The sequence below is a fragment of the Mytilus galloprovincialis genome, chromosome 2, assembly GCF_965363235.1.
Source record: "Mytilus galloprovincialis chromosome 2, xbMytGall1.hap1.1, whole genome shotgun sequence".
Taxonomy (NCBI): Eukaryota; Metazoa; Mollusca; class Bivalvia; order Mytilida; family Mytilidae; genus Mytilus; species Mytilus galloprovincialis.
Window position 1 is genome coordinate 67,455,950 of NC_134839.1, and position 24,017 is coordinate 67,479,966.

At 30.1% G+C, this 24,017-nt stretch overlaps 1 protein-coding gene across 6 annotated transcripts in view; it reads right to left on the bottom strand.

The window, feature by feature from the left end:
• Positions 1-24,017, bottom strand: part of LOC143064182 (axonemal dynein light chain domain-containing protein 1-like) — a 43,795-nt gene that overhangs the window by 8,790 nt on the left and 10,988 nt on the right. For 2 of the 6 annotated variants that reach the window (XM_076236836.1, XM_076236831.1), the window contains exons 4-21: positions 23,465-23,565; positions 22,831-22,939; positions 22,042-22,127; positions 20,086-20,142; positions 19,619-19,727; positions 19,192-19,266; positions 18,870-18,964; positions 18,274-18,366; positions 17,836-17,902; positions 17,370-17,528; positions 16,762-17,030; positions 15,396-15,422; positions 10,902-10,983; positions 10,150-10,332; positions 9,600-9,651; positions 7,172-7,388; positions 1,222-1,315; positions 560-750 (exon numbers count right to left, since the gene is read on the bottom strand). In XM_076236836.1, the coding sequence (XP_076092951.1) occupies positions 560-750; positions 1,222-1,315; positions 7,172-7,388; positions 9,600-9,651; positions 10,150-10,332; positions 10,902-10,983; positions 15,396-15,422; positions 16,762-17,030; positions 17,370-17,528; positions 17,836-17,902; positions 18,274-18,366; positions 18,870-18,964; positions 19,192-19,266; positions 19,619-19,727; positions 20,086-20,142; positions 22,042-22,127; positions 22,831-22,939; positions 23,465-23,565 (2,066 nt within the window). Of the gene's footprint in view, positions 1-559; positions 751-1,221; positions 1,316-7,171; positions 7,389-9,599; positions 9,652-10,149; positions 10,333-10,901; positions 10,984-13,037; positions 13,053-14,949; positions 14,971-15,395; positions 15,423-16,761; positions 17,031-17,369; positions 17,529-17,835; positions 17,903-18,273; positions 18,367-18,869; positions 18,965-19,191; positions 19,267-19,618; positions 19,728-20,085; positions 20,143-22,041; positions 22,128-22,830; positions 22,940-23,464; positions 23,566-24,017 lie in introns of all 6 variants that reach the window. The other 4 variants (XM_076236833.1, XM_076236832.1, XM_076236835.1 and 1 more) reach the window with 4 other exon arrangements.

A 24,017-nucleotide genomic window follows, 5' to 3' on the forward strand; every position in this document is an offset into this window, starting at 1 on the left:
ACAGTTATTTTTTGTTTACTTTTACTCTTCATAAGCAGACATGTATAATTCATCAGATATGTAAAAATGTAATAAAGTGAATACATAACAATTTTACAAAAATATTCATGTTTACATTTTGATGTGAGAGATTGCAGTGATATTAAAATGACTTCACATGAAATGAGTGGCTTTAGTACAGTAAATAGTTAGATGTGTGCAAGCTAAAAGCAGAAGATATCCCAAAAACAAGTATGTATAATTTCAAGCAAAAAAAAAATCTTCTAAAAAGTAAAAACAGAAATTGTCTGTATTTATATATGTTATAATCTTTGCTAATTAAACAGATCAAGCTTCAGAACACTAGACAGAAGTAGCAAGATATATATCTACATACAAATTCTTGTCTGACATTTTTTTTAAATCAAATTATGAGATATTCATCCATTAAAATTTAAATTAAGTGAAAAAAGGTTAGTTTTTTTTTATAAGAATGAGCGATTATGATTGTTACAAAAAAAGTCAGAACAAGAAGAAATAATCACACATATATGCCAGACCACAGCAAAAAAAATCTTACAATGCAACATATCTGGAGAAATCTTCTAACTGCTCTATCAAAACTTTTATATTGGAATGTAGTTCATTAAGTGGTAAACTAGCAATGAGTGCCATCTCTGCTGCTTCCTTAGAGTTACCCTCCAGGTCGGGAGCTAATCGTAATAACATCTGAACCATCCACAGAACCATTTTAGAATGATATTGAGATACCTGCATAAATTTAGAAAATAATCAGCAATAAAATTCTACAAATTAAATAACAATAAATTTCCTTTTAATTACTACAAATTACTTACCAAAGATTTATTATTTTTTCGTGGTATACCAATTTTCATGGTTTTTTGTGGGTATAGAAAAACCATGAATTTAAAACATTAACGAAGTACAAATTTTTATAGGCTTGATAGCAGACTTTTTGAAATACAGTTTAACCTGCTTAATCTGAAACCTGAGTATTCCAACATCCTGCATTTACCAACACATTTTCATGGTCCCAAAATATGCCTATTCTTGCAAAAAAAACCTGAGTATTCAGACACTCTGCTTAATCCATCATTTTTGTTCTGGTCCCCCAGTGTGTCCAATTCATGACAAGTTACACTGTACCCAAAAATTAAATATCCTTAAAATGACAATGCAATTTGTCTGAACAAAAGAAGATTTTGATTGAACTCTACATACCTGTTCTACTAGCAAGGCATCCTCACTGTCAATATAGTTTGTAGCTGATGACGCCCACTTCTGTACTTTTTTCACTGTCTGTGTAATATCAATGCTGTTGAAGGAAATTCAAACATATAAACATAATGAAATATATTTTTAAAGACATATAGAAAGTTTATACATTCAAATAATTGTATAACCATATGAAGAATTACTTTGCTTGAAATCTTTTACATCTACTGAATAACTAACAAATATTGTGCAAGATCATTATCATTTAATTCAAAACCATTATTAACAGCTAGAACTATTAGAGAAAGAATAAAGAATGATTTAACCAAATAAAATAATAGCACTGAGCTAGATAATATTTCATACTACTGAGAAATCAAATATATCTTAAAACTAAATATTAAAATACAAACATCTTGTTATATATAACCTTTATATGCATACTCTGCTTTATTCCAAGCAGTTTTAAAAAAAAGAATGTCATCAGTCTTTTTTTGGTATTTTTGAATAATAAAAAAAGGACCAACAAAGAAATTTCTTTATGAATGAATTATCATATTATTTTTTTTATGTCAATATTTATAATATAGAGGATTGATTTTTCTTTGAAGATTGTTTCCTTAATAATATAGTATTTGTTATCAAAAATTGGATGTTAGAATATCAAGACATCAATTGAGATATTTTGTACAACACTTGGACATTTATTTTTTTCTACTTTGCTTGGATAAAACCAGAGACTGCACACAAGATTTAAGTGAAAGTGAGGCTGTAAATATTTTGTAGACATACATATCCAATATATTCTAGAAATAAATATATATCATGAAATTTTTTTTTTTAAATGAAGCATATTTCTTTTTTTAAAATTTAATTTTTCCAATTCTTAAAAATCCATCCTGACAATATTATATGATCCTTTTATAATCATAGCATATATTGATACTTAAGGTAACACGATACCGAATGGCATATCTCCCGATTTCCAAAATTTTTGGCATACGTGTACTTTGAATCAAGTTACATCGGAACATGTAATAAAAAATGGGGGTCACCATTTTTGTTTTTTTGTAATTTTCATAGGAAAATGTCAATTTTGGCGACAAATTTACTTAGGTATATAGGGGAAATGCCTTTTTTTCGGCTTACCTTTTTAGATTTTCGAATGGATGGCTATTTTCTTATATACGGAGAAAAACAAAAAACTAACATAATATCCAGGATTGCATAGTGAATCCATACACGTATAGAAACTCATATGTCACCATCCTTGTTTTTGAAATAAATGGCTTCAAAGTTGATCGATAGGCCTAGAATTTGACCAAAAACGTGTGACGTTATGGTGTACGGAATATAACGTTATTCCTTCTCAGAGAAATGGAGAAAAAAATATGTATTGGGATCTGAATGAGTATATTTTATTTTAATTTCCCCTGTCGACTGTCGTAAAGTTCCTAGTAATGCAATATAAAATTCTACTGAATCAGATATAATTTTATTTCGTCCTGCACATGGAATTTCACTCATATGAATTAATATTAATATCGTCTGATTTTCACATCAAACGAGCATATACTTGAAACTTGCGTGAACAGGTTCCATGTGAATCTTATGATAATAGTTCATGCATAAATCACCGGAATTTTGTACACGTTAAATTCACGTAAATATTTGAAATAAAATTATTTAAAAAATATCTCTGTTCTAAAATTGGATTAAAACCATAAAAAATACCTTCAGATTTTTGTTAAGTTTACGTGAAAATTAAATGAAACATTTCACGTGAGATTCATCCGAATTACTGATTTTTAACTCCATCATATTAGACAATGGTGGTATCATCACTGCATCCCGTGATGCAGAAATATAGTATTTTAAAAGATTTGATTCATTTAACAGTTTTTTAATTGCTCGGTTTGATGGTTGTTTAATCTTCAGTGGCAAATAGTTCATGCATGTTCGGGACGATACAATACAATTTTGAAAACAGTTGTTTATAAAAAACACATTTGATGCACCAGTCAAAAAAGATTAAACATTCTGTTATTTGTGAAAATTATGAGGAAAAATAATGATCCTGATAAAATACACATTCCAAAAAATAAAATAACAAAACTCCAAGAAAAATTCAAAACGAAAAAATCCCTTATCAAATGACGAAATTAAAAGCTGAAAAACATCAAAAGAATGATAAACAGCTGTCATATTCTTGACTTGGTACATACAATACATGTAGTATAGTGTACACTGCGTGGTGTAAATGTGTTACTTGTTTGCTCAGCAAGTCGGACAAACCTTGCAAACTGTTAACCCGAATAATTCAGTCGTTATATTCCGCTTACTACAGTAAGTAAGTAGGAGCATGGAAGTAATATCGAAAAGATCGATTATGGGGAGGGACTGAATTATTCGGGTTAGCAAATTGTATGCAAAATTTCACAAATTTCAACATTCTGTCATTTGTGAAAAATTATTTACATAACAAATCTTGAGATCATATATGCATTCTTTATATAAGTAAAACAACTGCGAAATTTAAAAGTTCCAGCTTGAAATTCAACCTGTATCAGATGTAAGCCGGAGTCTGTACTCTGTGTGCCTTTGTATTTTATCAAAATGCCTAATCCAGCAACCTGTCATGAAACAAAAAAGAAAATCCAGACGATATGCGCACCTATATATATAATATGAGTAGTAACACCAGGTAAATAGTTTTAAAGCTGAAGCAAAACGACTTTAGTTCTAAATAATTAGCCGAATTAACCCTGTAGATACTAAGTGCGGGATTAACAGTCGAACGGACAAATGTTAAACAATATGATGATACATGCTCTAGAAGTAATTTGGTGACAATGCATATTTTTTAATATCCAGTTTATATAATGGAATGGTAATTTGGAGATCTGAAATGTAGTAGCAATGCAAGAAGGCTAACATTTCCGTCATTTCGTCTTGGTGGAAAGTTGATTAATTGGAAATTTTACCGCATCTCCTTATATTTCATTATGGTTTGAATTTTCTAGAGAAGAGCAAAAGTTTTAAGACTTAAACTTATATTCACACCAAGAGACTGAAATGTTACTGTGACAATTATACTACACATACTCAAAATTTTCCAACGTTTACTAAAACTACAAATAAGAAGTGTAAAGATACTATTCCAATTAGCATTAGTCACGATTTTCTTGATGTCTTCAAGGTGTTGATGTCGTTTAATTAATACCCAGCTGTATAAATTGCATATCACATATCTCCATTTATCATTCTATCAGCCAACTTTTGTACAAATAACATGTACATGTACACAAATTATTTTTTTATTTGGACTTGTACTTTTTCAACTAAAGTCTCATGTTACCCCCACTTCCATAATGAGCAAGCGGTAACGTAGATATTTAGCTTTGCATAACTGTTCAATTTTGGTCTTCCTCGCGGTCTGCGTTTAATCTTTGTCGATTTTTTGGAAAAAATTAGAGGCAATGATTTAAATTTTAACAACTAAAGTTCCAAGTGACGGGTGTAAATTGTAGGATTGATTACTTTGATTATTGGTTGGTTAACGTCCAGTGGAAAATATTTCATGCATGTTCAGGATGAAAACAAGTTAACAATAAATACAATAGGTACATGTAGGTTCTGCAATAGAGGCAGGGCATCCGCGATGATGGTCGGAAAAAATTTAACTGACGCTATACATGTATATATATACTTGTATACTTGTTCTAAAAACTAATTTTAAGAAAGAAACTTTCCGGGCCTTTTCCGACGCCTAGTATGCGAGCAATATGGCCCTCAGAGCCCTGAAAGGTAATTTTGTTAATTTTCTTTCAGTCGTTTTGTCTCCCAACTTGTACATGTACATTATTTACAACTCAAAACTAAAAAAAAAACGAATACCCATGCAAGCGTAAATTAACACGAATATAAAATCTAAATGATTTCAAGATCTAGCTTTTTTACAGTCTCTTGCCGTTTGAATAATAAAAAGTCAGTCGTTTGCATGTAAATTTCGAGAAAAAAATTATAACGGAATCAGGGAACATGGAACCGGTCTGACTACAGCCAGCCCCAACTATCAACTTGCGGTTGTAGACGCAAGTGGATACTCGGGCTGGCTTTATTCAGACTGTAACGGAACCTGAATTTTGTTATTTTATTTCTGCCGAATCAAGTGACCATGTATTTCTCAGCCTTCGTTAACTTTCTAATGCTTCATTCCAATGTTGCTGTCCGTCCTGAGTAGACCTGGTTTATACGATTACAAAGCTGGCACTGTATTTTAAAATATTTCCAAAACTATATCGAATTTACTCTGTACAGACCAATGAATTTCAGAGACTGTTTACACATAGAACACAGGAAAAGTTATTCGGCTAAATAACCACTTTTTACATTCCATACAAACAAACTATTTTCTGTATGATTTTCAACGTCTGCTTGTATTGTGCTTTTCCCCCTTATTATATCCGTATTCTCATCCAAATAAATTTCAATTTTGTCCGAGCGGTGTTTTTGATGACCATTTTAAAACGAATTAATAGTTGTAAAATTCCCCGGTTTTTTCACACATCATCCTAAGCTTCTATAAATTAGATTTCTACTTTCAAAACAAAATTTCATGGGGATACGGCGTGAATCATGAATGAGTACTTATTGCAAAAATAAACCAAGGTTTACTTTTATAAATTGTTATTTGGATGGAGAGTTGTCTCATTGGCACTCACACCACATCTTCCTATATCTATACCAAGGTAAAAAAATAAAGTGATAAAAATGTGTCTATAACAGAACATATATAGATAAAGCGCACAGATGCTTAAATATCAAAGAAACAGAATATTTAAAAAGTAAAGTAATACTTTTTAAAGATTAACAATGAGCAGAATGATTACAGGAAAACGATAAAACAATCTATGTCAAATAACCGCTACGTATTGCATCAAAACTCTCGGCACCCTGCATCTAGGGAAAGTTGCCGTTAAAAATGTCACACAAAACCCGCTGCATTGGCTTATATGTGTGAACGTTATTCGATAACGTCAGGAACGATAACTCATGGCGTAACGTCATTCGGTATCGTGTTACCTTAAACACCATTTCTATTACATTAAGTGTTCAAAAAGGACATTAATGCATCACTTTTATAAAATGATTTTAACAGTTTGAGTATCCATTCCATTAATATTTCTGTTATAGCAAACATAAGTACGGCCTATATAGATGTTTTTAACACAACTATTTCTAAATCATTTTATTACATCTGTCTTTAATTTAAATACTCACAGTCTTCTGGTTCTAGTATTAAAGTGAATGAAAACAAGTAACCACTGGTAACATAAAATCATGTGACCACCGTATACAGTGCAACACATGTATCATCTGGGGTAAACCCTTTCTATTTTAAGAAATTGTAAGATTTATAAAAAGAATTACATTTACATAGACTACAAACTCTGCTTACATAAGAACAGTGATAAATAAAGCATTGTGAGAGAATTAAATGATTATAGTGAAAACTGTGTATTAAATAATATAAAGTGTATAAATCAGTGATAATCATTAGAAAATACAATGTTTTAAGCAATTATACTATTAGTTATTAAAGATATTGGTAATATTGTTAAGATATAGTAATATTACCACGGTTAAAATTCCTTTTCTGTGTTAAGAAAGCAGTGTCTTATGAGTTTTTCTCATATTTATGCTGTTAGCCAATCTTTTTGTTTGTGGAAATGCAGTATAGGAATCAGTTGTGACAAAGAATCTTGATTAAATGTGTTAACAAGCAACGTGAACCAACGTTAACAGAAAATTAACTTCCAATGCAAAGTTATTGATTAACAATGTGTTAAAAAGCAATGTGAACCAATATTACTTAAAACAAAATTCTGAAAAGCATAAAATTTGTTAATTTAAAAGCAATTGTGAATTGAACAGCCAGCACTTCACTCGATACCTTGTGTGAAGTCTTCCTTTCTCTCTATCTTCCTCTTTCTGAGTGGTTCCTACATACTCTACAGCTTCATCTATCCCAACCAACCAATCTTCCATCATTTGGACAAGACTTCCCCATTCATTATCATTGATTGACAAGGCTCCATTCAAATGGGAGGTAAGCTTCATATCCCATGTCTCTAGACCATTAGCCAGATGTATCACTCGTGAGGCTACACCTAAAACACAACAAATAAGTATGAAGAATTAAAAATGATTATATAAGTCCCTCTCATCATCTAGAATTTCCAAAGGATGTCATAATACTCTCGTCACTTTGTATTCCATAGGAGTTATACTAGTATTTTGTCTACACCAAAGAAATTGAAGTATAACCAAGTTCGAACTACTAAATGACTGTATAATGAACTAAAACGGTGTATCTAAATACCGTTATCTACATCAGTGCATGTTCTAATGCCTGTATATTATTTTCTTTTTAACAGGTAACACATAGTTCTTAACTGTACTATCAAAGCATAAGAAGATTTTATTTTTCACAATTTGATTGATCAAGTAATTTCATTTAAAATATGTCAAATTGTATGTTGTTTTTTTTTTTTAAAGTTTTTACTGTTTTTGTACTAAATGTAAGAAGTTGATACGTTTACCATAATGCCAATACATAAGACAAAAATCACAAAAAAATATAAATACTGTACTGACATTAGTACCATAATATAAAAACAGCCAAAATTATTACTGTACAAATAATTGTTTTTTAACAACATACCTTTCCACAATTAATTTTTAATACAAAAGCTGTTTTAAATTACATATTATTGAGAGAACTTTTGTATCATTCATATGAAAATAAATGTTGTGTAACTACATAATGTCTCTTGTGGAGTGTTCTCTGTGTTGTCTCATTGGCAATCATACCCCATCTTCTTTTTTATATAAGTAATAATATTTCTCAGTTTTTCAAATCACTTTATAATTATTTTATCATTTTCAGGCATGGCTCTGAAAACTAAGAAATTAAGCTTGCCATCTTATAAAAAGTCTTATGTGCATAAACAGTGCAAATTTATGTGTACTGATAGTACTATTACTTTCAGTTTTTGATTGCCAGGAAATATATGTTTGCAAATTTGGGATTGCTTAATATAGGTCAATTGGTCTAGTTTGAAGGGTTATTACAATACTACTTTGAGAAAATTAATTGATTTGAAGTTCTTTGCCTTAGTGCATATATTGGCATGAAAGAGAAAATGGTGCTAGGGAAATCTGTAAAATAAAAAAATCCAATTTCTAATACATCTTATGTGCATATCCTACCTCTTGGATACTCAATTTCTTTTGATTCAAAGTACTTTCCTAGCATACAATTGATATGAAAATGCTAATCAAAACTATTTATAAATGATTCAATATGCTAATTTAAAAAAAAAATCAGGCAAAATGCTGAAATCAATAAAAAAAAAAATGTTTGTTTGTTTATAATAATTGGTTTCAATTTAATAAATGACAGGTTACAACAAATGTTTTTCTCCTCTCTGTAAAAAAGGATGAAACAAGATTGTGTCCCTAGTACACGGATGCCCTATCCGCACTATCATTTTCTATGTTCAGTGGACCTTTAACTTTAACTTTAACCTAAAGGGGGTTCGCGGGTCTAAATCATTTATATAGGATTTCTCTATATTTTTCTATAAATGAACTTTATCTTATAGTTAATAGAAAAATAAAATAAAAAAGTGGGGTCACCGTTCATTTGCGCTCACAATCTGCCTTCGAAAGAAGCATACATTTTTGTAAAGGTGTTTTTTTTCTGTTGAAGTAATAGGAGAAATAAAGGCAATATCGAAATAAAAAAAAGAAATTTATTACAAAAATCGCTAAAATTTTACAATAATTTAGTTTAAGTACAGCTTATATGGAAATTATATTAAAAAAGATAGGTCACCGATGGGTTGAAAAAGATATTTCAATTTTAGAGCCAAAAGATGGCATTTTTCCACCAAAGGGAGATAATTTGGAACTTTTTCAATGATGTATACATTTTGAAAGTCATCTGGGGCCAACACAAATTGATTGTTTTGAATGATTTTTGTACCATATGATAAAGTAACAACTACAAAAGGTAATAAAATAAAATTTGTAATGAAAAACAAATGTTTGATTTTTTTCTGAAATTTGTATACCTTCGAGCCTCCTTAAGCGGGACACACGGACAAATGAACGAACGGAGGTACAAAACATAATGTCCATAAAAATTAAAGATTTTGGTTTTGACATAAAAATTATTCTAAAATATTTCATTATCAAAATTGAATTAAATTCACAATAAAAGCGAAATTTCCTGTTATTTCCATAAATTATCCACAATAAACAAAAAATATTTACATCCTTACAAGTCCATCAATAGCATTAAAATGAACACATACCATTTTCCCCTGTAATTCTGTTGTCAAACTGATGAAGAAGATTCTCAACTTCCTGAAATATAGATTAAAAGTCTAAGTACTATATTATTGTAATAACAGTTTGGATTTTAATAATATACCGGTATGTTATATCAGTACTTTTTCCATAGTGTATGTAAATAATTTCTTTTTCTGTTGAAATTTTAACAACTTGAGTCCTGAAGTTGATCCTTTTATTCTACCACATACAAATGCTTTCTCTTTATTTACCCTTGTATTTAAGACACTGTTGTTATTAAAGAAACTTTAAAGGTAAATGTGATAAAAACTCAATTAAAAGAGATGTAGTAAAATTTGGAGACATTTATATTTTGATTTGATGACATAAACTGTTGAGGTAAATACAATCAAAGATACAAATAAATTTGCATAAAAAATGAGGATTCCAAGTTAGTTGTAGTGTTTCATTGAATAGAGTATTTTCTAAATCGATTCATAAAATATCAACTGAAGATTCTTTTTGTTCCAGATCATTTTTGGTCTTATTTGATCAAATTACTGATTATTTTACCTGGTTTAATGTGACCATCCTGTCCTGGTCTGGGTGGTTTTTGGTAGGATCTTTACGATGACGACCAAAGACTTTAAGAGCATTATCTGTCCATCCCTCCATCTGGTACCTGATCAGTGTCAATTTGTCTTGTCCTTCTAGTAATGTCTCTCCACCATATTTCTCTGATTCCCTGCTTAATAACTGAAGAAAAAACAATAATTATACAAAATCATGGTAAATTTCTTTTGATTCATTATGCAGTACATTTTCCTATATATAAACCTATGTTCTTTAAATTCTCCTGCATGTGGATGGCACCACCATATTACCATGTTACAGGTAAAAAAGTAAATGAAAGTGATATAAACTGTTTTTTTTTGTAATATACTGTGGACTCTTTTATTTTCGTGGATATCAATTTGCATGGATTGCTGAAAACTTGCATATTTGTGGATATTTGATTTCATGGTTTTGCCAATCTCTGTATACAAAGCATATTGAAAATATGTTTTGTGTTCAACATTTGAATTCGTGGTTCACTTGTACCCACAAAACCCAAGAAAATTAGTATCCAGTGAATAATGATAAATCCACATTAAAAGAATATGAAACAGAGCTTGTGTTCAGTGCGAGCAAAGGCTGTGTTGGAGGCCAAACTTTGACCTATAATGGTTTACTTTTTACTTATTGTGACTTGGATGGAGAGTGGTCTCATTGACACTCATACCACATCTTCTTATATCTAATATATTTCAACAACCAGAACCTACCACTTCCCAGTTCTTCATATCAATAAGGAAAAGTTTTAGCTTCTCATCATCTGGTGGTCTCCTAAACTGTCCTTCAGCATTGCTGTAATTATACAATTAAAGTTATTAAAGTACTTAAATATAACATTAAAACCTATGCCATTGATCTACATAAAAGATTGATATAACAATTCAAATAAGAAAGTATAAAATATATAAAATCACTGATATCTTAGGACAGTTAAAAAAAAATAGTTGGATAGTATTTCTTAATAATATGAAATAACAAATATTTTGCTACTCAATAATTTAAACATAATAATCATTACACATTACAACTGTGTGAAAATATAACATTGCTTTTTCAATTTTCGGGGAATTTTCAAGTTATGTAAATAATACAACTTAAAGCAATCCCTATAATCATATCCATAATGATAATTCAGTATGCCATTACAAATTAAGTACACTGTCATCTTATAACACTAAAGCATGGCCAGATCGTACACTACATACAATGCAAAATTACAATAAAAATAAATCATGCCACAACAACTGGATCAAGATGTAACTGCTTGGAATTTTCTCCTTTTTTAGCCACAACATACAAGCCATGGGATAATTTAGGGTTAGACATTCCAATCAAAGAATTGGTAAGGGTTCCTCAGAACCCAGCTGTGTCTCGCCTACTTTTGCTGTTAATCGTAGGCTCAACAAAAAATGAGGGGAAAAATCAATCAAAATATTCCTCTTGATACATGTACTATCTTTTGATTATAAGAAGCTTCTGTCCAAGTTTGGTAAAAATCTAGGATAGTTTATGAATCTGATAAATGTTTTTAAATATTTGTGGAAGCCACGGATGATGACTACGACGCCGACAGAATGTAGGATTGCTATGTCTCGCATTTTCGACAAAAGTCAAAGGCTCAACAAAAATTGAGCACTGTGATTCCTAAAATATTTCACAGAAATAAACACTTTCTAACAAAGTTAATAATTAACAGACAGACCAGAAAACATAATTTATAATGGTGTAGGCTAGGCATTTAAAAATCACCTTTTTATGTAACCTGTGTCTAGTTTTACCCATGCAGTGAGTTCACATGCATACATGTGCTTCAAGTGTACCATTACATATATCTATTTATATAAGTGTATGGTATGTGACTGAGTTACACATGCAGGTCTTTGAAAAATCTTTAAACAAAATTATTATCAAAGATTAAATACCTCTTTGTTTTTAAATGTATAAATGTTATAAATAAAAAATGTGGACATCATGATTAACTGAGGAAAAAAAGAAGCCTGTAAAAGTTGCTTTTGTTAATAAATTGAAGAAAGATTTTTTTTTTTTTTTTTTGAATACTGAAGAAATGAAAAGAATAGAAATAAATGTTATAAGTTTTCTGGAAAAAAAGAAGATATCTAGTAAATAAATGAAACAGAATTCTTAATTTTTTGTTATATTTTGATTTAGTGGTCAGCTGAGAGTCTGTAACCATTGAGAATCTAATTCTATATTACTAAAGGTCTAGGCCATATCACCAAGGTGAAAGTCAAGTTATATGTTGACTGATGTTTAAGTGTAGACATTAAAGACTGAAGCAGATTCTTCACCTTGCATTTCATATACATATATAATCTACGAAAGGTACATATCACAAGAATCAACGAAATAATAAATGAAAACTTTAAGTTGTAAAATTCAATTCTATGATAATTAACACAAAATAACAGTTAACCGTAAGTTAATGAAATTATGCATATATATAATTGAGAACAAATTTTCAATATGGAATGACCATTACAATGATTAATTTAATTTTGCTGGTAATCTACCACAAGATGTACCAGTACATGCATGTACCCAGGTACATGGACATTTAGAATTTACAGTTAATTAAACTAAATAGACAGTTTAAAGTCATTGTTTCTAAAATTATTCTTTCAAAATTTGATTCTATCTAGATCTGTAATTCATCATATATGTTTATGGAAAACAAGATCATAACCTGCAAATTTCATATCTTGACAACAATAGCTATAAAGTAACCCTTTCACCCCTAAATGACAACTATGGTATATTCTGGACAAAGGGAAGCTATTCCATTCTAGCAGTGAAAGGGGTACATGTTGACCTTGAACCATTCTTACCTCTTTCTTATTGCTCTACAAACAAAGCAGTAAAATAAAAGATATTTTCTTTCATACACAAATCTTTAAGAAGATCAATGATGATAAAGCAATGACACTGACTGTAATAATGATATAATGGCCTTCACCTTGTAAATGATAAACAGTACCTCCATGTTTATTTACTTTGACCAAACAGTATGGATATCTTTACATGATGTTCTGTTGTAAATAAAAATACTTATCGACCCAAATAAAGAACGTAAAATTTATGACTGTCAGTGATTTCGGTTGCTTCGGGATTACGGAAATAAACGAAGAAATCGGAAGTTGTGATAAATTCTTAGGAAACAGGAATTCTCAGCAGATTCCATTACCTAACTGTGCCGATTGAGTGATTGATTGATCAATGCGAGTCATCATTTATTCTATAGAAAAACACATTGACGATGGAAATTTGTACCAAATTTATTGAAAATAAATGCCCCATTTTTATTGATTTATTTTTTTCGGTAGAAATTGTACTATATGTAATATATATCGCAAGTTGTGATTATATAATAACTACTGTTTACTCCATTAATAAATGTAGGAATTATTAAGCTTCGCTCTAAATCCAGGGTAAGATCATTGGTTGGTATATACGAATGTTCAGCTGAACCCAGATGTGTTGAAATATTTTTTAGCACTGCGACTCAAGGATTTGTATAGTGACATTATATAAATACTTGTGTGACTGTTCAATAATATATACCAGTATCATTTGGACGGTTTCATTTGGTCGGATAATGATAACATATTTTAGGGGACAGAAATGTATTATATAAATATCTATATAACGTAGTTAGATCTCTGTTTTCTTCTGCTGTATTTTGTTGATTGGTACTTGCTCGATTAATTTTCGTATTGTAACAGTTAACTGGAAATTTCTACTTTCCAGGATTATCCAGTAACTTAACCATATATATTACTCTAAACTTCACAGTTTTAATATTTATCAAATAAATTTAATGTTAACCGGCGGTAACCGGAACACACCTTAATCGCGATTGAAACTTCACCCACAAACAAATAAAATAATGTCACTCACTATTTCAAATCGTTGTAGAACAATTAATTCTGGGCCGATTTTCATTTTTTATGCATCAGTCGATTTGTTTAAATATTAAGTTGTTTACGAATAAAGGTCTACCGACGCGATTGAAATAAGTACAGGTGTTTTCCGACAGGTAATATTGTTAAGCTGTCTCGATTAAAACCACATGATTGATAAGAAGTATCTCTGGTCAATTTATGACCGCGGCATCGCAGATAGTCACAAAAGAAATTAATGACAGCATACTAATTAGACAGTTTCCATATCTTTTCTACAGGGCTACACGGGTTATAAATAAATGCTAATTAATCGTTGTAGTTCCTGTCAATATAATACTTCCATGGTATGAAAGAGTATCATATCCTGCTTTTCCTCTGCTACAGTGATTGTTTGTGAAATGTATCTGATTGTGAAAAGATTAGTGTGCCTCCTTGTGAGATTCCAGTTGTACATGTAACTTCAAAGTGTCAAATGTTAGACAAATTAACCTCAAGATATAACAAGTGGTCTGTGTATGTTAATTAATTGCATCCATGAAGTCAGCATCTTTATCATAAAATTAATTACTTGTAAACTGAAAAGGCTTTTCTGTTTGTATAAACAATACTTATATTACATATAAGTAAAATGTCAATATTTTCAATATATATTAGTCTGAATTTTTTTTTCAATTTGTAGACTTTAAGTTCAGAGATTTTGTATGTATGATCAAAGTAAACAGATCAAGGAGTTAGAATTTGCCACATAGAAACAATCATTAATAAACTCTCTTTTAAAGCTCTTTCATTAAGAGACAAAACAAGAAAAAATTCAGCCCTTTTTCATCAGCAATCTTACTCATCATCAAAAAGTGTTCCACTGAAACAGAAATTTGGTAAATCGTTGCTTTTATTTTAATTGCTATGAAGATACTACTGAATATTTTAAAAAATGTTATCGCTATTGTAATTTTGCAACATATGTATTCAGCATCTGAAAGTAAGTTGTTACATTGAGTCATTTTACATGTAAACTTACAAAATCCTGAAAAAAATTAAGTAAACAAAGATTAAAATAATATTTAAAACAAACACAACTGGAAGTGTTCCAAATGACTCGCATGCATGTATCTATCAAAATCAAGGCTAATCTGAAATAGTTCTTGAATGTCCCTATAGCTTTATAGTATAGCAAATGTATACCAATGCTATGGTGTAAACAATTTTTATGTCAAAAACAGAAAATTTGAAAGGTAATTGCAACAAAATCAAATGAATGAATAAATCAACAGAAAAACTTCTCACTAGTAATCAAATTCTACTTCATCTCCACTGAAAGAATAAAGTCATTTGTCTTCAATTAACAAATTCTTATAAACTAGTTTGAAAGCAGTTATATGAACTATAATCTCAACTGTATCATCCCATGTTCAAGTCAAGATATACAGTAGATCTGAAGATCTTTCAAGAAAAAGGAACTCTCAAACTGAGCTTATCTCAATGGTCAAATAAAACTCTGTTTGATGCATGACATGAATCATATACATAATAGTTTCAGTCTACATCTAATTAAGAAGATGTTGTGCAATTGCCAATGAGACAACTCATTACAAGAGACCAAAATGACACAGAAATCAACAATTAAAGGTCATTGTACGGCCTTCAACAATGAGCAAAGCCCATACTGCATAGTCAGCCCGAAATGACAAATGTGAAACAATTCAAACGAGAAAACTAACAAGTATATGTGTGAAATTTCTGAGATAAACATTTAATCACACAACTTAAATGACCATTGGAGAATAAAGTAAGGTCAATGACATATGGTATCTGTAAGACAGACATACTCTGTGCCAAACCAATCTACATACTAAATATTGACAAGCAGGAAGTAGTTTCATGGCAGAACAGAAAATCCCTTACAACATACAAGTCGACATTATTAAACTCTAGTCAAATGGTCCGCATTACTTTTCATACAAATTCATTTAGTAAGTATAATCAAATTATTACTATTTACCAGAAATAATGAGAAGAACAGGCAGATGTGAAATCAGCTTACACAATTTCAATACAAAATATAAAATCATTTCTAAGCACATCAGCAGAGTAATATGTCATGAAATGTTTCAGTTCAGACAAATTATTAAACAAATAGACATAAAAGAGGAGATCTATAAACTTTCAATCTACAAGTGGGGAACATTGCAACAAACATTGCATTAAAATTTCTTGGAAAAAAGAGTGACTAAGGCAGCAACCATTTGATTTTCTGGGGGGGGGCTATGACTTTTTTTGGAAAAAAAAGTTTGTTTTTGGAGAAAAAAATATTTTTTTTTTGATTCTGAGAAAAAAAAATTGTTTGTTTCACCCTCAGCTGCCACTATATGTAATGCTAAAATTGAAAGAAAAAAATTGTTTTCGACTTGTCGCGAAAAAAAATAATTGTTTTTAGCCACAGGCGAAAAAAAAATTTGTCCAGAAAAAAAAACCATAGCCCCCCCAGAAAATCAAATGATTGCTGCCTAAAATAAAAAAAAAGTTAATTAAAAAATCTGCTCTTTAATGACAATGACAATTAATAAAAAAAAAGAAAAAGATAAGGGTCAAATCACATGTCAAAAGAGGAAAACTTTTTATATTCACCACACAGATAATGACCTCTACTTACAAACAAATTTTTCGAATTTCATTCATCCAATGATCCACATTTCCTCTAATTGATTTGATGTTGTTCTTCATCTCAACCTCTCTCTGGTTTTGTACGGTTTTAAACTCCTCTACCAGATCACGCCACCTTTCTACATGACCTTGAAGGTTTGTGAGAACCTGGGTGTCTCTGTCACTCAAAAGGATAGTAAAATGAGTGGATAGTTTAACCCAGGCTTTCTCACTTACATGTAGTCTCTTAGCTGTTGTAAGGTTAGCTTCCTCTGTCACCTAATAAATGTGAGAAAATAGTTTTCACTGAATAAAATCTCATAATAACATACACTTGAAGTAAATGACATTCATCAATTAAAAAATACATTTAGATTTTTTCTTTATATACTGTCTTCGTTATCACAGGGAATTTATTACAGAATAAAGTTATACTGTACTGTAGCAAGCTGTCATTATTCATTTTTACCTAGTGTCATAACACTTGGATAATCTATCTCAGTATTTGGTCAAGAAATATTTCAGGATACCTTAAAGTGTGATAGACAAACAGACAGAATGGAGGAAACAAATTGTTCATTTGACACATCAATGTATTTAAGAAATAAACCAATATACCTTTAATGCTAAGCTGTAAGCTGCATTACTCCATAACTCTCTTTCATCGGTTAACATGCTGACTTGTTTTTCTAGCCTCCTCCTTTGTAACTCATACAATCCATGATATTCTGATAATAGTGAAGCATTCTTCTGTGCCTCGGACAATGCCTCCTTAAGCTAAAACAATATTTACATAGATGATATATAAAGAATATATGTGCATTAAAACTATGATTAAGGAAAATAAGTCAATATTTATTAACCAGTCAGATATAATCCAAGTCAAAAGCATATGGGTAGGTATATGTTAAATTGTTTCTTGTTGTTAGAACATTCTTTACAGAGATCATTGTTTGCCTGTTCATTTATGTGGGTTTTTGTGTAGTTATGTCCTTAAGCCCTTTTACTGTTAATGTGTGAGTGCTGGTAGAATGCATGCATCCTCCTTTATATATTAAGGATAAAACCTAGGTGAAATACTTACATCTTCCTGTGCTTGTTTGGCTTCTTTTGTTACTTTCTTATCATGTTCTTTTACAGCAGATAACTCACTGAAAAATTTCAAACATTCTTAATCTGTCTGAACTACTTTTGATAAACACTTAATTATTTCGGAATCAAATCTTTTCTATATAATAATATAACATGAAGTTAAATGATGTTTTCATTTTGGTCAAAATACATCAGGAATAAGCAAAACTCCATGTTGTTGAGTTGAAATCAAAAGGAGCTTACAAAGTACAAACTCTTATATACGACCTCAAAGAAAATACAGCTTTCTCTCTAAAATCATCTACACTAAAATTTCGAACTATAGATTTTAAATTCCTTTTCTATTATCATAATATAAAACCTTTTGTTTTTAGAAAAGAATGGTTTTTAACCTTATAAATTTTCAGTAGGTTTTATAAAAACCCTTTACCTTGTTAATATACCAATAGTGGATTTAAATCTCATCAGTTCTTCTGTCAATCTCCTGTCTAAAGCTCTCTGTGCAATCACCTCCTCATGTAAACTGAAATATAAAAATATTCAAAGATGTAATTGATATAAACATGAATTTATGTATTGTTTTTATCCTGATGACGGTGCCCTAGGCACCGAAACATGTCGATCAATAAATTTTCTGCAGCTGTCCCTAAAGTGTTGTTGTTATAAGACTCTCTACATTTTATGTTTTTATCATAACGACCCTGCATACCTTCGGGTATCCACTTTATGGAATCTACCGTACTACAGACTCACCAGGCGTTGGTTCGCTTTCGTTTGTAATTGATTCTACAATAAAGTCAGTTACAATATCTTTCATCAAATTTTTATCTTTATATAATTGCCAAAAAAAAATTACAAAAAAAAACCCTGGTTTTTGTGTATAAAAGAAATCTTCCTTCATAAATATATGATTGAAATATCGAAGGAATGCTATCAAGACCTTTCACTGTCTTTTTCTAACAATGTGTCATATCTTTTCTCTGTGAAGACAAAAGCTTGTTTTCCAAGTGAGACAACACTACTTACCTCATTATTTGTTTTGGTACATTATTAATCAAGTCTCTGTACTTATTTCTGACTTCAGACAAAAGTTCTCCTCTTTCTGCACATTCTATGGTTGTCTACAAATACATTTTTTGTCTGTTATATTTCTAAAGAAATACCATTGTAATTTCTTAGTAGATAAATTATTATTTTAACTTAATAAATGTGCTTATTGTTGTCATTCAAAATTTGAACCTTTTACTTATATTTGATATATTTATTAAAAGTTGAACAAGGTTATATTCTAATAATTGTATTTTTCTAAATCAGCTGACATTAAAATGACACCTTTATTTATACATACCTGTCGTATCAACTCTGAAAAAATTGTATCAAAGATGGACTGTTCCTTTTTGATCAGTTCTAACAAATTATGTATCTGAAAAATATATATGACATTATGATCAATATTAGGTAAAAGATCATATTTTCAGTTTTTTCTTGTTGACATTAAAAGAGTTTTATCTATTAAAATCAAATCTTTATGCTATATATGGAACTACTATTATAGTTTTTTTTTTTAAGTTTTAGTTAATGACTGTGTCTTACACCAGACAATATTAGGAGCTGCAAGTCATGACATTGCTTAAATTGTAAGCTTTCGGTTCACTGTTAGAGACAAAAAGAGCTTAACCTTATAAAATATTTGCAATTTTGTAGCTTTTCATTTTTTTTCTGTTGTGTAAATCAACCCAATATTTCTCTTTTTAAATGCATGGTAATGTGCATACCTGGGTAGGACCTTTCACTTCAACATCTGTTTCTGTAATTCCTAACTTTATCATCATTTTATTAAATGTTTTCTTTAGTTGTATAACTTCATAGCGACTTGTGGGTTTCCTGTAAATCAATAGCAGGATCAAAACTGTATAAAATCTTACAGGATACAAACATTTTATCAACCAATCTAAGTCTATCAAAAAAAAGTTATTAACTTTTAAGTCACTGCTACTAGTACTAACAAAATATATAATCATTTTATAAGAATAACTTCCTGTGAGCATATTCTGTTTAAATGAAGGAAAATTGCATTTGTTTTGAAATACTAATGATTAAAATCTGTAATTACAACAAGAGGATTTTAAATCCATCAAAATCTTAATGTTGTTGCTGCTGAATCAATTGATAATTATATACTTATCATGAAGTACTCAATAGTATTGTCTAATTAGACAAAAAGAAATAATTTAAGACTTACATCGAAGGAAACAGCACCAAATGTTTCTCATGATCCTGTATCTGTGTACTGTACTTGCTAAAATAAAATGAACAAGAGTGCACACACTGAAATGTCTCGCCTTCTATACTAATCATTGATATCATGTTGATAATCCTAAGTATAAAGCTAAGCTTTATTACAACTGTCACATAAACTTAACATTAACCAAGATAACTAAACAAAGACCAATGAACCTTGAAAATGAGGTCAAGGTCAGATGAACCATGCCAGGCAGACATGTACAGCTAACAATGTGTCTATACAACATATAAAGTTGACCCATTACTTATAGTTTAAGAAAAATAGACCAAAACACAAAATCTTAACACTGTGCAATGAACCAAGAAAATGAGGTCAAGGTCACATGACATCTGCCCGCTAGACATGTACACCTTACAATCATTCCATACAACAAATATAGTAGACCTATTGCATTTAGTATGAGAAAAACAGACCAAAACACAAAAATTTAACTATAACCACTGAACCATGAAAATGAGGTCAAGGTCAGATGACACCTGCCAGTTGGACATGTACACCTTACAGTCCTTCCATACACCGAATATACTAGCCCTATTGCATATAGTATCTCAGATATGGACTTGACCACCAAAACTTAACCTTGTTCACTGATCCATGAAATGAGGTCGAGGTCAAGTGAAAACTGTCTGACAGACATGATGACCTTGAAAGGTACGCACATATCAAATATAGTTATCCTATTACTTATAATAAGAGAGAATTCAACATTACAAAAAATTTGAACTTTTTTTTCAAGTGGTCACTGAACCATGAAAAAGAGGTCAAGGACATTGGACATGTAACTGACGGAAACTTCGTAACATGAAGCATCTATATACAAAGTATGAAGCATCCAGGTCTTCCACCTTCCAAAATATAAAGCTTTTAAGAAGTGAGCTAACACCGCCGCCGCCGCCGGATCACTATCCCTATGTCGAGCTTTCTGCAACAAAAGTTGCAGGCTCGACAAAAACTCATAAGTTTATTTCATAAATGACATTTATTAATACAAATGTACTGAATTTAACCCTAAACTTGGTTTTTATAGCTGATCCTCATATATTAAGAAATTTTATCCCCTTTCCTTCATGAAATGATATTTCAATGGGGTCGGCATATCTGTCTCAATCTCAATCACAAATAAATATCTTAAAAATAGTAAATTATATAAGTATAAGAAACTATTTTAATGAATAATTTTTAGTTGTTTTAACTATTGATCATTAATTGTATAAAGTTTTATACTGATAGTGTCTCATAAGTCAGTATTTATGGCTGGATATTGATTGTTTTATGTGTAAATGTCATAATTGTTGTATATGTTTTATGACAATCAATATGTGACACTTTAATAAACAAATTTATTTAAAAAAAAAATTTAATTTAATAGTTTTAGACTTTGTTTTGACTTAATCTTCAGAGATTTATTCCAATCACACTTTTCTACTTCATGAAGTATTCTTTTGAAATAAAAGTGCATTAATTTCTAAACTTTCAGGAACATAACATAGAATATCTTGAAACTCTTAAAATAATTCTATAATACCTTTGTTTTAGCATTGTGTCTAACGCTTTTTTTGGAGATCTCAATGTCATACAATATGAATTAATTTTGACCTCATTTAAAAAAATCAATCTGTTTATAGTGGCTTAAATCTACATACACAAATTGTAAATATCCAGAAGTTTTCGAGAAAGGCATGGCTAACAGAATTTTGGTAACTTTTCTGCATTTGTTTTAATCATGAAGTAGCAATGGGACAAATAAAATATAATGATTTTATTCTTATTTATTAAACATTATTCCTAGCTATGAAATAATACGATCTAAGTAAGATAGTTTTTAAAACTCATTTGTGAAAATTTTTGTTGTCCTTCCTTTGCATAATGTTTCTATTAAAATTCCGTACTTACTCTTCATGAAACTCTATCCCCATCACACCTTTGTTCTTCACAATGTGATATTCCTCTGGTATTAAGGTATCTGGTAACTGTAATGGCTGCAGAACAAATTTGATATAATTTGTGATTTAGTAAATCAGATAATTCAATCTCAATTTATTTTTTAATGTTTTTGTTTTATTTCTCTGAAAAGACCAATGGTTATTGCATAATATAGTTTTTCAGTTCATTTTACCTAAGTCCATCCCTAATTCAATATATTTAGATTTTTTGTATATTTCTCTATCTCTTTAGTTCATTTGGATACCTGAAATTCTTTATTTTCTATGCAACCATTCATAACTGCATAATTTTCATGGAGCCTTTTATTCTTAATCTGGTATTTTGCATAATGCTGAATCAGGGTATAAGTTATTCAAAACTATGCTCTGTAATGGCAGGCTATATCATGGGATACACATTTAAAACAAAACAACTGTGGAATGATTCACGCTGAGTTTGGAATAAATTGGTCATTTTTTTTTGTGGAGTAGATATTTTATAATATGACAACCAATTTAGCTTAATATTTCTCTTAATCACAATCTCATCTTCCTTCCTTTCTATTGAATTGAAGCCAAGTTTAGCAAAAGTAACAGGACATATGTTATAAACAGATCAGAAATGGCTTACACTACTGAAGCCGCTGATGTTATATTGATGTATGTCCTATAAGTTAGGGTTTATTATTCCCCCTTATTAAAATAAATCTTCTCACGTTTAATATCAATGGGGTTAATACATTACACATGTATGTATTACCTTTTTCTGTTTATCTATTATTTCTTTCCTGACAGCACTTTTATCAATTTTATCAGGTCTTTCTAAGTTGGCAGCATCATTGGGGACATCATACAGGAAAGATATATCTCTGGAAATATATATCAAGTTTTATATGGTTCATAGTTATGTATTCAAATTTGTTGAAAATCTAAGTTTGACTGCTTTTAGCACAACCATGAAACTAAAACTATGAATCAGGCAGTGGTTAATGTACATGTAGGATGATAATAAAACTGCAAAATTTATATTGAAACTTATTCAGAATTTTTATAGTTAGAATGTATATACAATATTTCCTCTTATTTATTAAGCTGTCACATTGAGACGTATGTAAGATAAGTTTGGCAAGCAGTTTGGGTGAATTTTCATTCATACTAACACTTGCTCTTTACTCGGGTGATTGGTTTTGTTTTTAACGACATAAAAGTTGTTTAAAACTATTATTTATAAATATAAATGGAAAACTGAAAAGGTAAATGTTTTAATTTTAAAAGGACAGAATCATGAAATGGTGGACACATTGGTAAAACTATATGTGTCAGTCATTTATTGGCAGAACATAAAAATATGGAATTTAAAAAGGGCATTTCACTTAATAGTAAGATATACATACTGTCCTGCACCACATATACATGGTGGATTTTCTGTCAGATGCTTAAATCTTTCTCTTCTTTTATGGTTCCATACTCCATTTGGTGGAGGTCTTGGGTAGGACTGTAGTGATAATATAAAAGGTTCACTATCTTTCAAACCTTTTTATATTTCAACAATAAGTAATTTGACTTCTATCTTTTAACTGATTTTAAGTCAAAACTTTACATGTCAAAATTTCCCGTGTAATTAATATATATATAAATATGTTATAGAATTTATAAAATTTACAAAAATTAGCAACCTTTGTTCAATAAACTATACATGTTCTTATCCTTTAATGATCAGCATACTAAATCCTTGACTCTCTACTTAATTGACAAAAAATCAAATTTTTAGAATTAAAATTTAGTTTTGTAAATTAAATACTCACCTTCATAAATTTAGATATCAGTCCACTCGCTGCATTATTCAACCGGAAACCAGCCAGAAAAAGAACCATGACCCCGTGACAACCTCTCCCACCTGACACCTGTGTGTCCTAAACCTTCATCATTTATTCCTTAAAATGCTAG